This window comes from Neltuma alba, unplaced genomic scaffold (assembly GCF_004799145.2).
Source record: "Neltuma alba isolate B1F8T4 unplaced genomic scaffold, ASM479914v2 tig00011287_pilon, whole genome shotgun sequence".
Classification (NCBI taxonomy): Eukaryota; Viridiplantae; Streptophyta; class Magnoliopsida; order Fabales; family Fabaceae; genus Neltuma; species Neltuma alba.
Genome location: NW_021635996.1, coordinates 150,401 through 166,817, shown reverse-complemented (window position 1 = coordinate 166,817; position 16,417 = coordinate 150,401). Strand labels below are relative to the sequence as shown.

Sequence of the window (16,417 nt, the reverse complement as noted above, 5' to 3'; positions counted from 1 at the left end):
TAATACAATTAAATTAAATGCACACACGCATACAAATATTAATACTGGGTTCGAACTTATAACCTCATCTGAAAGTGATACATGGTGTTACTGCTAACATAACTAGCAAAAAATGAGCAGGAAAAAAAAAAAGCAAAGAGCATTTTAAGAAAATAATTTTTCAGAATATAAATTTAATTTATAGTTCTTAAATTTAAAATATCAAATGAAATGTTAAGATAATAATTCAAATATATGTGAATTTTGATATCATAAATAGAATTATATTAAATATATGATATTTTAGAGACTATATTCATTATATTAGATCTTCTAATTACACATCGCCATGTGTCTTTTTTATATAAATATATTAACATATCAAATATCAAAGATAGATTTTTAATTTGTATTTTATATTTTATATTGGTGTTAATTAAATTGTTTTAAATTTTTTCATTGACTTTATAAAATATGGTTGATATATGCAAAGTTAACCTAGAATTCATGACGTCGAAATCAATCAACAAAGCCCACCATCTACTTAAGAACCCAAAAGGTCGGTTCTGCCAAGTTTCAGGCTTGTAGACTACGTGCGCTATTTTTGCTCCCACGTCGTGTAGGGTTTTTGACAGTTTCCTTCAACACTTCACGCTCACTGTAGTAGGCCAGGGGAGAAATATCCACCGTCTGCGTCTAGTGCGAACCGGTATGGTATCGTGCATTGGTTCGGATTTTCACTTCAAAATAGCACGCTTGAAATAACCATAGACGAGCTTGTTAGTTGTAACCGCTAGTAGTGTATTTGATTTGAGTCAGTGATCTGATACATCAACACCAATGTTAGCTTCTCACTTGTCCTTAATCAATGATTGTGTTTTTCAAGCTTATGCAATATAACATTTGCCTGATGTTTCTTTTACTTTTTTCGAGGATCAAAGAATATTCTTATGGATTCAGACGTTTCAAGAGGCAAACCTCCTGCTCCAAGGAAGGTAGTTTTGAATGCGTTTATTATTCAACTCTTCATTTGTTATTGTTTTGTTGTGCTCTTTGGATATTCTATGAATAACTTGAACTGTTGCAGGTAAAATTTGCACCGAAAGCTCCTCCTCGTCGAGTGCCAAAGGCTGAAGTTAAAACGTTTGTGACATTTTGTTATTTAGTGACACATCTCAATTTAATTATCCTCTTGACTGCTCTGCTCCTAACTGGGTTGTTTCATTAGTGAAGTTGTTGATGATGCGGATGCTGTTCAGGCCAGGGACTTGCTGCGCCGTTTTAATGTATTTGTACTTTCGTTTTCATTAGTTTTCCTAATTCAATTTTCTTTTTCACTCTGTTATGCCTTGTTGAAAATTTCTTCATTTTTTGCAGGAGAGTTCAATGAGAGCAAAGCCTAAGGCTGAGAAAAAAGGTTTAGTCTGTTTCTTCATTCTGTTATTAGATCTCTGATCCATTTTATGTAATTTCATTGTATCGAGCTGAGGCTGGTTTTCTGTTATCAATTTCTTACCATGTTAAGCCTACGATTAATCCTTCTTTTGGTTCATGACAACTTCACTGTCAAATAGACTCTATACTTCTGTTTAATCGGAGTAAATGAATCAGAAATTTGTTTTATTAGGTACCTTTGTAGATTCGTTACACATCAAAAGTGAAGTTCAAGTCACAATTTAAATGCTTTGTGTCTCTGGTTTATTGATCCCTTATCACTTAAGACATAGAAATCTCATAAGTCAAAGTGAATGATGCTTTGCAAGGTGAAGTTTTCATCAATGTAGGCATTATTCTTTTGATTTTGTTTTCTAAAACTTAGTTGTTCATCTTTTATTTTTTGGCAGTGTCAGCTTCGCAAATTGCTTTTGGTGTTGGAGGTGCATCAGCTTCAATCAAATCATATGGCACTCCCTGGGGTGGAAGTCTAAGTGGAAGTTCTCAGAGTTCAGCCTTCGGTGGTACGTTGCAATCCAGGCAGTCTTTCATATCCCTTCAGGCCTATTGGATCCCCGCATTGTCTCTGTAATAACAGTTTTTCTGGGATTCTTTTACCACAGGTGTAAGAGAGAAAGAATACCAAGAACCATGGGTAAGCACACTCTGAGTCAAATAAAAAGGAAATTGTATTCGCGTATTTATCTGTTTCCTGCATGTGTATATTTGGAGGCACATTTGTGCGTGCTTGTTCTTCTTTGAGTTAAGCTTTGAGGACTTTGCTGCAGGACTATTACAGTTATTATCCAGTTACTCTTCCTTTAAGGAGGCCCTATTTGGGAAACCCAGGTATATTCCAAGAAAAAGCTTGAGAGAAAAGTTGACCAAAGTAATGTAAGGAAATTTTTATACCATAGTCATTGATGTCAACGTCTCGACTTGTCAGCCTGCTACAGAAGTATAAATGTTGTAGACTTCTGGTCCATTACATGTATTGTTAACTGTGAACATGATTTTTGTTCTGTCAGAGTTGAGGATTTATTTTAGTTATTTCGAAGGCATTTTGTTTTATGCAATATCAATTGTCTTTCATTTGCAATGATGTAATAGAACTTCTTGATGAGGAGGAATTTGGGGAGGCTGCAGAATCCTCAGCTTATGATGAAAATTCATCAAATCCAGCAACAGAGCTTGGACTGTTGGTAAATAATCTGAAATCAGGACAAAAATAATCATTTCTTTATATTCTAGGTCGATTTATTTATCGTAAATATTAATTTTCTGAGTAACTTGCTGGTAGGAGGAGAATCCAGAGGCAAGTTTGTTTTTGGTTCGGCTGCCACAAATTTTGCCTATGATCAAACAATCAGCTACTGAAGGAGACCAAGACGCACCTTCAAGCTCCAAAAAGCCTGTAGGGGCCAGACCTGTGGAAAGGCCGTGTAATCTGGACGATTTACCATCTGGATTGTTAGGTAAACTGCTCGTATACAGGAGTGGTGCAGTAAAGCTGAAGCTTGGTGATACTCTGTATGATGTAAGTATTGCATCCGGAAGCTAAATTAGAGGAGTAGATCCAAGTTTGCATTAGGTGTTCAGTCACGTGCAAAACCCATAATTGCGTTATCACTCTTGAAATTTCCATTCCTTTCAAGTGAACTGATGTGATGATCTCTTTGAACTTAATTTTCTGTGTTATTCCCAAATGGTTGCAGATTTCCTCTGGCATGGAGTGTGTGTTTGCCCAAGATGCTGTTGTGGTCAATTCTGCTGAGAAAAATTGTTGCACTGTCGGGGAAATCAGCAAACATGTTATTATAACTCCAGACGTAGACGCCATATTAGAGAGTGTGGCTGATTTGTGATGAATTCAATACGTTTCTGATATAGTTTGTTCTTCTTTTTTTTCCTTTGAAGAAATTCTGATTGATTTACTTATTTATTCCGAAAAATGAAGAGAAGGAAGTGAGAAAAATTTTGAACTTATGTCTTAGATTGAACAAAAGAAAAGAGGTTGCAAAGGAATTCATGGCATACTCGAGCAAAAGAACAAGATGGGATCTCTTTCTGTGATTCTTACTTTTGAGATTCCTTGTTCCCCGGGTATTACCGGCGTGAATTTCTCACATTAAGAAGCGACTGAAATTTATGGATTGAGGATCTGCTTTTCTCATTTCTTCCTGAAGTAATTCAAAATGATAACTAACAAAACATCAGTTTTTTCAGCGCTTCTGATGTTTTGGGAACATTGGATAGAATCTCTTATGTTTTCAGGCCCCAAAAAAAAAAAAGAATCTCTTATGTTTCAGAAATGCGTCTCTGGTTTCTTTTGATCTGGGATACGAGCCGAATATCTAGCCTTCATTGGCATTAAGTGTATGATTTCAATTATTCAATAGCTACTTATTTGATGACCATCGGCTCGAGCGAAGAAAAACATAAGATGCATTGTACTAACAGCAGAGAGGCTTCAATTCAAGACCGACCTTGGCATTGTCTTCTGTACGAGGAAGATTTAGATTTCAGTCATAACTTAACAAGCAAATTTAAACTCCAAATGCATATATCAATCCGAGGGAAAACAAACATATTTTTTAGTGGGAGAATTATTATGAGGTCACGGAGCAAATATAATTATTAAAAAGTTCTAATAACAAGTGAACGGCTAAAACTAATTAGTATTTTTTACACTGAAACTTGTATTTAAAACCTGCTCAGTTGTTCTAGAACTTTTTAGTGAATATATTCTTTTCTTAGGACGATACAGGAATTCTCCCTTCTTTATTCACTACATGGTCCGATGCCAGGGCTTTATTCACTGCATGGAAGTGCAAATAACAACTTGCGTGTCAGAGCTGATGCAATGTGATTTGAGCTCCATGTTGTGGTTGAAGAGTCATAACTGTGTAAGGAGCATGAACGTAAGAAGGAGAGAGCTCCCATGAGAAATGCCGTAAAATCTTAGCTAAAGCCATCTTAGCTTCTAGCATGGCAAAATTTTGACCAATACAGGTCCTTTGTCCCCAACCAAAAGGAAAGAACCCTGGCTGATCGTTACTTGCCCTGTGGACTCCTTCAGAGAATCTCTGTGGTTTAAACTCATCTGCATCATCACCCCAAATTTCAGGATCGTGATTTAGTAGCAAAATAGGCAGTGTAAGATCAACTCCAGCGGGAAGGGTGATGTGTCCTATTTTAGTTTCCTTGTATGTATGCTGATACAGAGCAATCACAGGTGGATATAACCTCAAAACTTCGTGAAGTATCATGTTTATCTGCAGAAAGATGATGTTTTTAGAAATGTTTGGTCAAGAAATGCACCTTTCTAACCCAATTTAATATGTATCAAGTAAGAACTGTATCAGCTGCGACATGTTAAGGAATCAAGGTATGTCTTTTTGAAATACTTACTATTTTGAAGTTTGTTATGGTTTTGTAGTCCAATTCCTGCTCCTGACCAATTTGTAGGGCCTCCTTCCTTGCCTTTTCTTGCCAATCTGGGTGTATGGCTAGTACTATCATTGTCCATGTCAACCAGCTTGAGGTTGTCTCGTAGCCAGCAAGGTAAAACTGCTTGCACTCCTCTACTACATCTTCCTCTGTCATCCGACCATCATTGTGCCCATTGTTCTCTGTGATTGGTCGCAGAAGCTGACCTAGTAAGTCATCGTTTCTGGACTGCCCATGTCTCATGGAATGCTTCTTCCTCTGTATCAAATCTCTTAACACTGATCTGATCTCTCTGTCTAGCTCTTTTCTTCTCCGGTTTTTCTTTGTTGGGATAAACCTAAAGTGATGGACATGTGATCCAAGCTTAGTTAGCCAGTTTCAGTGAAAATGGAAACAGAGTAAAGAAAATAGACATGAACCTGAATCCAGGAAGGTATAAAGTCTGCATGGCTTCAAGAACCAGAATCACGAGTTCGTTCAGAAGTTTGAAAATACGCTCCCCTTCTTCATAGTTACTACCAAATGCTGTCTGAGAAATAACATCGGCAGTAAGCTTTTGAAGTTCCGGCCAGACATCAATGTCACATTTTCCTTCAAGATTAGTCATGTTCTGCCATCTTTCTATCATACTGCTACAACTGGTTGAGAATACTGGTAACATACCCTTTCACGAAAAAACCAGACATTCAAAAACACTCCTCATGTCAGGAGAATAGTTTATTTCTCGTAGATTTTGCCCAGGAAGATGATTATCAAAATGGTACCTTCAATCGCTCTAGGTGGAATGCAGGATTAAGAATTCTTCTGCGTCTTGCCCAAATATCACCTTCTAAAGATGTCAATCCCCTGGTTAAGATGAGAATGTTTGGATTCAATGGAGGCTTTCCAAAATGGCCTAGCTTATTAGACAACACCTCAGTCATCAGCTTTGGATCCTTGATGATCAACCTTGGACTTTTCCCAGACCAAAACATTGATATCTTCCCTGAGGAATTCAAAATATGCAAAACATACGGGAAAAACATGCTAATCTGATAAATATAGACTCGTAAATGAACCTCGTAAAATAGATTCTCGCACCATGCATGTCTGCTTCTCATTGGTTCGATTTCTTTGTTTTCATTGGCCTTTTGTACATACAGTTTCTTCGCATACTCAGTTAATGGGAGATTTGAATAAACTCTAGCTTTTCTGGTGGAATTATTGTCATCGTTATGCCTTTCTATCACACTACGTGTGAGATTTACATAAACACTCACACTGATTAATTACAATTTCAAACTCCGTAAAATGAATATAAGGAAACTAAAATGAGCAAGGAGCATAAGGCAGGACAAAGTTACCATATTTCTGCACATTCTTTAGAGTGAAGGGATCAACTCTGGAAACAATATTGTGGTCTAGATTCATAGGTTTGGACCAAGCTTCAGTTATGAGCTTCACATACTCTTTCATGTCTCCAATCAGAGGCCTGTAAGCGGTACCCATAATTCCTTGTTGCTTTAAGTGCCTCTGTAACAGTTTGGGTTGCCACCAAATGGAATTTAAGCCCCTCAGGACCCCATAATAGAGCAGACCCAGCAAAGCTAGCAGTAGTGGATATAGCACTGTGTCATCCATGTTTAGAAGTAAGGATGTCTGACGCTTGATAACTCTTAAACCATGAAATTTATACTAGAGAGTTCGACTGTGTATCAGATAATTTAATATAAAGTCGAAATCCGTTTGTTTTTTAATCAAAGCTTGGTTTATCTTGGAGAAGAAGGCGAAGCGTCTCTAGCAACAATCTTTACAATTTTTCGGAAAGGTTGAAATTTTATGTGATGCTAGTGATGACTTTTGGGGAGCTGTCTTAATTGAAGAGATGGATGGAAAGAGATTTTACTGTGGACATGCAAGCGGACAATTCAAGGAGTCAGAAAAGCATTATCATGCTACCTACAAGGAGATCCTTGCTGTCTTTTTGAATTTTGTATAATGTAATAAGTTGTTGATGCTTACTATTTTTTGTTATCCGTGAAAAAAGATTACTTGTGCGTGAAGGACAAGTATGATGAAGTAACAACGAAAGAAAGATGCCAATTTAGCCAAGTGGATACAGGAAGTTTGACTTTGAAAAAAATTGGAGAGGATGGTTTTTTTTTTTTCGTTATTTAGGAAGAGGCCCAGTTTTTTCCCGCTACGACTGCAAAAACTGATTGTTGATCTTTTAATTTTTTTTTTAAAAAAATAATTTTATCAATAATAATTGGTTCAGGTTGTTCAGCATTTGTTTTTCTCAAGCATAGTTTTGTGTATGGAGAAAATTGTTGCTAAAAGAGCTTTATACTCATGCGATCCCATCATGTTCACTTTGAATTGATTAATCCTTAAGTGACTTTTGAAAACTGAGCGATACTAAATAAATAAATACTATCTCCAATCATTAATATAAAAGTTAGTTTGATTTTTAATTTAGTCCTAAATATAAAATCGTAATGTATTTTGTCTTTTATATTTTTTTTCAAGGTAATTCTTATAGTAATTGTACATATTAAATGTTTCATTCCATGATAGTTCTGAATCACATGGTAGTTCTAACTAATACATATGATTAGCAATGATATTTTAAGGAAGACAACCCCTGTTTATTACAAATAATTAACTTAATTAATTATTTTTAACATATTCAAATTAGTCAACTAGCTTTTATATTAAAAACTAAAAATAATAACTGATAGGATCATGGATCAGGCACCCAAAAAAAAGAGAGATAGTATCATGGAACAATATTTTTGCATTTGAAGGGTGAGGCTCTATTAAGAATGGGCCCTGTAACTTGGTCTCTTGGGCCTCTTTCGATAAACGGGCTTTGGTACTCTGAGGCTATTTTAACTGGGGGCCCAAACACGTGAAGCCCTTTTACAAGGGATCCAGTTTATTTGTGCAGGTGTCGTTTTGTAGCAAGATATCTTTCTTCGAGTTTGCAGATGGAAACAAATATAATCTAATTCATTAGAGTTAAAAACAAAAAAACAAAAGAAAATCCTACCTTCCATCCTTAAACCAGGAGCTCAATAACTAATTTGAGAATATTAAAAAAATTATTTAAGTTGATTATTTATAATAAATGTTTTTACTTTTCTAAATTATCCTTCTTTGATCATATACAGTGAAAAATCACCTCTTGATTGAAACTCATTGCAATCAATAGGAACATTTTAAAAATAAAATTATAAATTTGGGAGACAAAGTTAATTATATTTAGGAATCAACTTAGGTTAAGGTCCTGTATTTTTTCAATTAAAGAATCAATTCTGTAATCTATAGTCGAGGATAGTTCAGTTCTCAATAGATAATATGTGGCTGATACAGTAATCACAGGTCATTGATATCATAATAATATTTGGGAACAGTAGAAAATTTGAGCCAAGTTCACATAATTTTAGACACTAGTTTCTCAATATAAAAAAATACAACCAAAATGAGTGAAAAAATGATTAGAGAATGAACGAGAAAACGATATAAAAAAGACAGATAATTTATTAATAATTAAAATGGAAAAATACGTTAAATATTTAGACATCTCCTAACTATTACTGCCTCCGTTTCTTATTATAAGAGACGAATAACCGAATTACGTTGATAAAAAAAGAAGTTAAAATTAGTTAAGAACAATCGATGTGTAAAAAATATAATCTTTTTTTCCAAAAATACCCTCATTAATAAGGAGAGAGAGCATGAGAGAGAACAATTAAATTATTGAAAGAAAGAGAAGTGGGAGGGAGAGAGAGTGTGAATTGGAGACAATAAATATGGGTAAAATAGGAAATCAACACAAAAAAGTAGAGACAGCTTTTAAGTGTCTCTTATATATAGAAACATGCTATAAGCATCAAATGTCTCTTATAATAAGAAACGGAGGGAGTAGCTTATAAAAGGGACACAATCAATCAATTAAAAAAAAATTAAAGCTTTTAAATATGATAGGACCTAAAAATGCTTAGCGGTTGGCAACCAAAGTCCAAAGGGGATGCAGCCTAGAAGTCTCCACACACACACACACCTATTTATGAGGAGGATTGCGAGGGGGTATCACAGGACACAAATGGGACAGAGTGGCCGTATGAGAGGACTCAAAATGGGCCACAATTATAGTCTGCAGAATCCAAAGAATCAAACTTGAAGAATGGCATTTATATTGAGGTTGTAAAATAGGGAAAGGGACGACGTTTTTTCAGTAACTAAGAGCTATAAATAGGGTGAGCTATGCAAGCATTTGAACAAATTAAGTACGTTAAACAGCTCCATGTACCAACCAGATACAGTAGAAGGCCAGAAATAGTAGTTTGTAAGACTTTAATTGAATAAGCAGGAACAGTTGAACTCAGTTCACTTTTGCCTGAATTTAATTATTGTTGACTATTAAAAAATTTTATTTTCATATAGTCAAAATTAGTTATGATGACATATTTTTTTCCAAAATACTTTAAGTATCTTTCTTAATTTTCTCTTTCTATTTTTTACTTGATTATTGTTAGAAAATATTAATATGGTTAATTTAAAAAAATTAAGAAATGTATGAAATGTATCTTACATATAGGATCAATATTAATTCTCTAATTAAATCCCATATCAAGCACAGTCGGAGTATTATTTTTTAACGAAATTTTATATTGATTTTGCCCAGGAAAAAAATTGCTACAGGATGCGATGGAAAATCCAAGTTGAAGTGATTCGAAATTGTGCCCGTGGTCCCCAAAGACCAAAAGAAAAGAAAGTCTTTTTTCACATTTAAAAAAGAAAAGAAAAAAAAAGCAAGACCAGCTGTCATCCCGCAAAATGAAGTTCATGAAATGTCATCAGAGATTAATTGGGAAGTCTGAAGAAGCAAGAAGAAGTATATTTGGTGCTGTACTCTGCCTCTTTCATTTCACCATCCATAAGTATGTATATACTCCCAATTGAAGCCCCCTCTTACATTTTTTTTCCTTCTTGGTCCCTCTCTCTGTGTTCTCGTATTCCTTTTCTTATCTAGACTCTGCCTTTTCCCTTTCACAGTGAATTATTATTACTATTATGACCCCCTCCCTTCCCAAAACCCTACCTGTCCCTTCTTATCACTAATAAATTCATCAGCCTATCCATCCACCTCCCTCTCTGTTTTCCCTGCATGCCCCACAAGCCTCCCTATTCTCAACACATTCCATTCCTAATTCTTTAACTCCTCCTTATTCTAACTCATATGTGATTTCACTCACCAACTTACCATTTTCATACTCCCTCGCACTTCGCTGCTTAAAGCTCCCTTTAGATGTCTCCTGTCTTTACCCATATAAAAGGGGGAAAAAAAAATGTTGTTTCCAGGATTTGAATCCTCAAGTCACATGTTAGTAATCTGACATGCATTCTCATATAATAAAGATAACTAATCCTCTCTCTCTCTTTTTCTAATAACAGGTAACCAGTTCATGTATTATATGACTTGAATTAAGTGCCATGTTGAAATTGAAAGCAAGTAATTAAATGACAGAATGAAATAATTAAAATTCTAAGTATAACTAACATTAAATGGAAAAGGGGCAAGATCGGGAAAACGTGAACACTGCATGCCTGTTTCTCTAGATTTTTTACTGAGGCCCTGTTTGGATAGCAGGCCAAACCATGGTTTGGAGACCCAAACCATGATTTGGGGAAAAAAAACAACCTAAACAAGCACAAATTATCTAAAACCATGATTTGGGTCAAAACCATGGTTTTGGAACCCAAAACTAGGGGTGTTCATGGGACGGGACGGGATCGGGACCGGCCCGGTGAACAAGGACGGGACTGGGATTTTGTCCCGTGTCCCGTCCCGTCGGGACCGGGACGAAACCAGGACGAGACCGGAACGTCCCGCTTCCCCCTTTTTTTTAAAAAAAAAAAGATACCATAATTTTTTATATGAATTTTCTTATGTTATAATACTTATTTTTTTATTGGTCTTTTAAAGATAAAAACATTATTAAAAAATATTATGTAGAAAGCTTAATTATATAGCATAAAAAAGGTGTAAAAATAATACTGTAAAAAAAATACCGTAAAAAAAACACTATATAATGACTTTATGAATTATTTTATTGAGGAAGGAGATTTTGTTGAGATAATACTACAACTTAAGAGCTACAAATCACCATAAAAATAAGAGTTATTATTAATAAGTAAATTGAATAATCTAATAATAATTATTAATAAATAATTTTTAAAAGAAAAAAAAATCCCGGGACGGGACGACCCCGTCCCGCGTCCTGTCCCGTCCCATCCCGAACTCACCGGGATCGGGATGGAACGACTGGGACGGGACAAATTGAACACCCCTACCCAAAACCATGGTTTCAGGAGAAGTGAATCCATTCTGCTTCTGGCTCAAATTGGAGAGTATGATTGTGCCTATTAGAGTAAATCTCAACAATAATATGACTCTAACACCCCTTAATTAGTTTTTTATAAACATATTTAATCTTATATCTTATAAATAAATATACACATATTAATTATTTATTAATTACATTATCTTATGTTTTATTAATTATGTTGGTAAAAAATATATTATTAACAATTTTATTCCTTCAAATTGAAATATATCATACAATCTATGTTTTATGTAATTATCATATTAACTTATGTTTTTTTTAATAATTTGTACATATAAAAAGTGCTTCTGATAACAACTATCCAAACACTCTCATTTCTCAGAATCACTTTTTCATAAAATCTATTCTTCACAAAATCTATTTTTTCCAGAATCTAATTTCCAGAAGCTATTCTCCAAATTATGATTTGGTTTCATCCAAACACTCTCGAATATATAAATCGGAAGAAGTAATTCATTATTACTCGGTGTTAATAATCATGCTTATGGACGGACGTTCCATATTGAAAACCAAAATTAATCAGTTTTTATGAACTATTTCAATGTCAAATCAAATCAAAGCCCATAATCTTTAGGGGACCATGGCAATAATAATAACGAATAATCAGCGTAAGGGACATTAATTTGCCTAGTCTCAGGGTAGGCTTTTGATGGTTTCACATAATTGAAGTTTGTTCGTGTACGAGTATAAAGTAAAAACAGCTTTCACATTGAGAGATCAAAATGAGGAATTTTGGCAGAAAAAGAAAGAGGAATTAATTCAGATTTCAAAAAATAAATAATTCATATGCCAGTCTTAGAAAAATTAGTCAATTCAGATTAATTAGCGTAAGTGGTTAGAAATTTAAATTTATACGTGACAAATTAATTAAGCTAAGAGAGATGTACTATTTACTCTCAATATTTCAGGATAAAAATTAGATTTTGTTGTTCATAAGCATCCTCCTCAGCCCAACCGAAATAAGCCAAGAAAAATTACCGTGTAAATCTTAAATAAATAATTTAATCATTAAAAAAGGAGAAGCATATAATAAGATTTTTTTTTAAAATAATGAATGAGATTGTTGATATGAAATTTAAAGGTTAATCCAACTGAGAAGAAAGGGTTGCTGGTCGACTGGCTCCCTGTTGAAGAGGCCGTTCTCCAGTCTCCACGTGCTATCTTCAGCACCCGGAAACACCACTAGATTAAAATTCAAAATTTTATTATCAAATCATATAAAAAAATAAAATGTTTATGTCTGAGTGATCAATTTTTCTTGCCATCTATTGAGGTTTTAGACCAAAAGAATTAAATACAAAAACATTAACAATAAAAACAATTGGGGTTTAAAAAACAAATGAAAAGGCAAGTCACGTGAAGTGAAGGGAAACACGTGTCACATTTATAACCGACAACTCAGCGAAGAGGAGGAGGGAAGGAGGTGCGCAGGTGTGAAATAATAATAATAATTAATATTGGTAAAAAAAATTTAATAAATAAGGGGAGAGTGGGGCAGGCGGCGGAGGGGCCCACGGGGAAGAGAACGTCACGTGGGGTGGGGTCCTATTGTCGTCTGCCCCTCTCTTTGTCAAACCCGGTCCCCACCTCCCCCAAAAAACCTCTGTCTTTTGAACTTGTGCCTCCCTTCTTTTTTTTATAATTCTTTTGACTTTTGTTTTTTTTCACTTATTTAAATCCCAAAATATGCTCAGTCCTTAATATTACTCCCTCCGTTTCTTATTATAAGAAATAAATAACTAAATTATATTGATTAAAAAAACAATTAAAATTAGTTGAGGACAATTAATGTGTAAAAAGTATAATATTTTTTCCAACAATGCCTCCATTAATAAGAAGAGAGGGTATGAGAGAGAACAATTAAATTATTAAAAGATATAGAAGTGGGAGGGAGGGAGAGTATGAGTTGGAGGCAAAATAAATAGGAGTAAAATAGGAAATCAATACAAAAAAATAGAGACAACTTTTAAGTGTCTCTTATATATAAGAACATGCCATAAGCATCAAATGTCTCTTATAATAAGGAACGGAGAGAGTACATTAATACTACTTCTAGTCCTAATTATAAGAGTTTGTTAACTAATTTAAAAAAATTAAATTAGTTATTTGTAATAAATAGGTGTTATTTTTTCTAAAATATTCTTGTTAATTAAGTGTGTTGGCTGGAATTATCATTGTTAGAATGACTATCTTGGAAAAAATATATAATATGAGAGAAAAAATAGATTGGGGGTCTTATATTTAGGATCAAAATAAAATTTAAACAAGGTCTTATATTAAGGACCGAAGGTAGTATAAAAATTTATTTGATTTTTATTTTGATCCTAAATATAAAATCTGAATTTATTTTGTCTCTTATATTTATCTATTTTTTTCAAGATAATCCTTGTAATTATGATAGTTCTAGCCAATACACGTAATTAGTAAGAAGATTTTAGGAAATACACCACCTATTTATTACAAATAACTAATTTAACTAATTTTTTAATCTATTTAAATCAGTCAACTGGCTCTTACATTAAGAATAAGAGATAGTATATAAGAACAAAATGATACCACTAATGTGGCCCAGAATGGAACAAAAAAATTCATAGATTTTCAGCTGATGATAGAATTCTTACCTAACTACTACCTTCAAGTCCTAATTATATAGAAAGGAAATCTTATAATTAGCATAAAAAGTAGTACTATATTTGAATCCTTTGACAACGTAAGATTGAAACCAAAATCTCTCGTGGCTTGGATTTCGTCCGCTTATTATGCAATCAATACATTTGGATATACATATACATACATTATACATGTGTGTGTGTGTGTGTGTGTGTGTCCACGATACACTCGCAGGCACACGTGACCCAAGCCACGTAGCTAATGTCCGATCAGTGTCATCAAAAAAATGAATATCTTTATGCGCCTTGATATATCTATGACCGGTCACCGGAGCAGCACTGTTTGAGAAGATGGAGGGGTAACAAACGCAGGAAAGAAAAAAAAAAGTAGCAGAGGGGGCTCAGCTCAGTTGTGATGGTAACGTTCTTGTTTGTTTGTGCTGAAAGAGGAGACATATGGCTTCTTGAGTAGCAATCTGTCCCCAAAACAAAAAAATCTCAAATGTGTGTGTGTTTTTTTTAATGAAAACAATTTCCTGCATCCAAAGGCAAAAAAAACAGAAAGAATGAAGATCCTTCCACGGAGAACTTCTGTTTCAAATCCGTCTGAAACAAGAAGAATAGACTACAAACTAGCTACCCGTCCATGCTTTATCTTTGATCATTTTCCTCTAAAAAAAATGGAGAGATAGAGCTAATGAATTTGGAACATGGATTGATATGATCTCCAGCTAGCCAGACACCAATCTTAAAGAAGTCGTCCCTGAATTTCTCTCGCAGGAACAAAAAAAAAAGAGCAGAAAAGAAATAATGTCATTGTTGGTGCATAGGATTTCACCTTTGAATCAAAGATTGTGAAAGTTACACGTAGGCTCCAATGTGTGAAGTGTGAAGGAGGAATAAAAGAAATGAGAAACGGAAGGGACTCCTCCCCCCGTGCACCGCAAAACGGTAAAGAATTGGGGGATCCGTGAATAGCACTTCAGGGGTTTCACTCTCAGGCACCCAATGGGGCTGCTTCATTTGTGTTCTTTTTTCATTTCATCGCCCTTGCCTCTTTGTTTTTCGCTCTATATAAATTGATTTTTATAAATCACACTCCAATTTTTAATCACTAGATTAAAAAAATTCTAAAAATTAATTAATTAATTATAATAAATGTCACCTGCACTCACTAAAATATCAACGTGTTGGGTTATATTATGTGTGGGTTTTGCCAGTTAGATAAATTAATTTAAAGCATAATAAATATCAAAAAAATGAATTGAATTAAAATCTTATTATAACATAAAAAAAAAATTTTAAAAAGCCGGGCTTCCACGTAGGCAAAATCATTCCTTTCTTGCATTTCCATGATGACATGATTAGGACATTTTCCAGCCCAGATTACGCCGCTAGATTTGTCTTCCTCGCACCTTGGGGTCCACGCTTTTTTGACCCTTTTTATTTCCTTTGGTTGGCTCCCCTCCCCTCATTTGGTTAAAAATTTTAGAGGTGAGTCAAAATTTTGGACTATTATGTTCTTGTAGTTTTTTTAATATTCCACTTCTACCCATAAAATATATTATTATAATATTTATTTCAAATAAAAAATATATTATTCTAAGTAAAAAAAATAAAAAATATATACATTATTATAATTAAAAATATATTATAAAATAAAAAATTATTTAAATAAAAAATTATAATATTATAAAATTTTTTTTTATAAATATATTATTTATTAAATATATTTTAAAGCTGGAAAAAAAGATAGCCTAAAGAAAATAAAATTTCATTTTTCTTAGAGCATATAAAATTTGTTAATTTGATTATTTTAAATATATTATTATATTAATTAGAATAAAAAATTACTGTACCAATTTTTTAATACACATATTAACATGATAAGACTGAATTTTTATTAAATTATATGATTTAAATTAAGATGTAAATTAATTTATATAATATATCAATAAAAAACATAAACTAATATGTAAGGGTAAAATGGTAAATTGATTATTATTATCCCTCCCCTCTCCTTTGAACCAAACAAGGGATCATTAAATACCCTCCCCTCCTCTCCTTTTTAATCAAACCAAATAAGGTGAGGATGAAACCTCCCCTCCCCTCCCCTATCCCTCCCTCCCCTCCTTCCCCCCAGACCAAACAGGCCCTTAAACCCCGTCATCCCTTCCCATCATATGCTATTTTTCTTTCCTTGCCTTTTCTTTTTCCTCATTTGTCCCCACAATTTTCCTTTCGCTTTTGCATTCCGCCTCGATCACTTGTGACATATTTCATTAAAACTAAAACATGTCACATTCTGTTCACCAAAAAAAAAATAAAACATGTCACATTTTATTAATTATATCTTAAAATATAATAACTTTTCACTTCTTTACTATTTGTGCCCAAAACCTTCTTCCCTATTTAATGTAGGGATAATTAATCCACAGGTCCTTATAGTTTCAACTAATTTTGAATCAAGTCCTTATAGTTTTTTTTCTTTTTATCAGTCCTTATACTTTCACCTGTTTTTAATTAGGTCATTGTATTTATTTTTCTTTTTAT

The 16,417-nt window shown here is 33.8% G+C and overlaps 2 protein-coding genes across 2 annotated transcripts; one reads left to right on the top strand and one right to left on the bottom strand.

Annotated features, from left to right (window-relative positions):
* The first annotated feature begins 929 nt into the window (after positions 1 to 929).
* LOC114711266 (uncharacterized) lies at positions 930 to 3,436 on the top strand. The gene is made up of 10 exons (XM_028895634.1): positions 930 to 974; positions 1,067 to 1,122; positions 1,208 to 1,265; positions 1,357 to 1,396; positions 1,824 to 1,937; positions 2,037 to 2,068; positions 2,202 to 2,262; positions 2,524 to 2,615; positions 2,714 to 2,950; positions 3,129 to 3,436. Exons 1-10 carry the CDS (start codon positions 930 to 932, stop codon positions 3,276 to 3,278), a joined length of 885 nt encoding a protein of 294 aa, XP_028751467.1. The 3' UTR covers positions 3,279 to 3,436.
* A 752-nt stretch (positions 3,437 to 4,188) lies between these two features.
* Positions 4,189 to 16,019, bottom strand: LOC114711285 (cytochrome P450 72A15-like). Its single transcript, XM_028895659.1, has 7 exons — positions 16,015 to 16,019; positions 9,667 to 9,669; positions 6,207 to 6,363; positions 5,628 to 5,848; positions 5,283 to 5,527; positions 4,825 to 5,200; positions 4,189 to 4,688 (listed from the first exon to the last, which is right to left on the bottom strand). The coding sequence occupies exons 3-7, from the start codon at positions 6,349 to 6,351 to the stop codon at positions 4,263 to 4,265; spliced, it is 1,413 nt and encodes a 470-aa protein (XP_028751492.1). The 5' UTR covers positions 6,352 to 6,363; positions 9,667 to 9,669; positions 16,015 to 16,019; the 3' UTR covers positions 4,189 to 4,262.
* Positions 16,020 to 16,417: the final 398 nt, after the last annotated feature.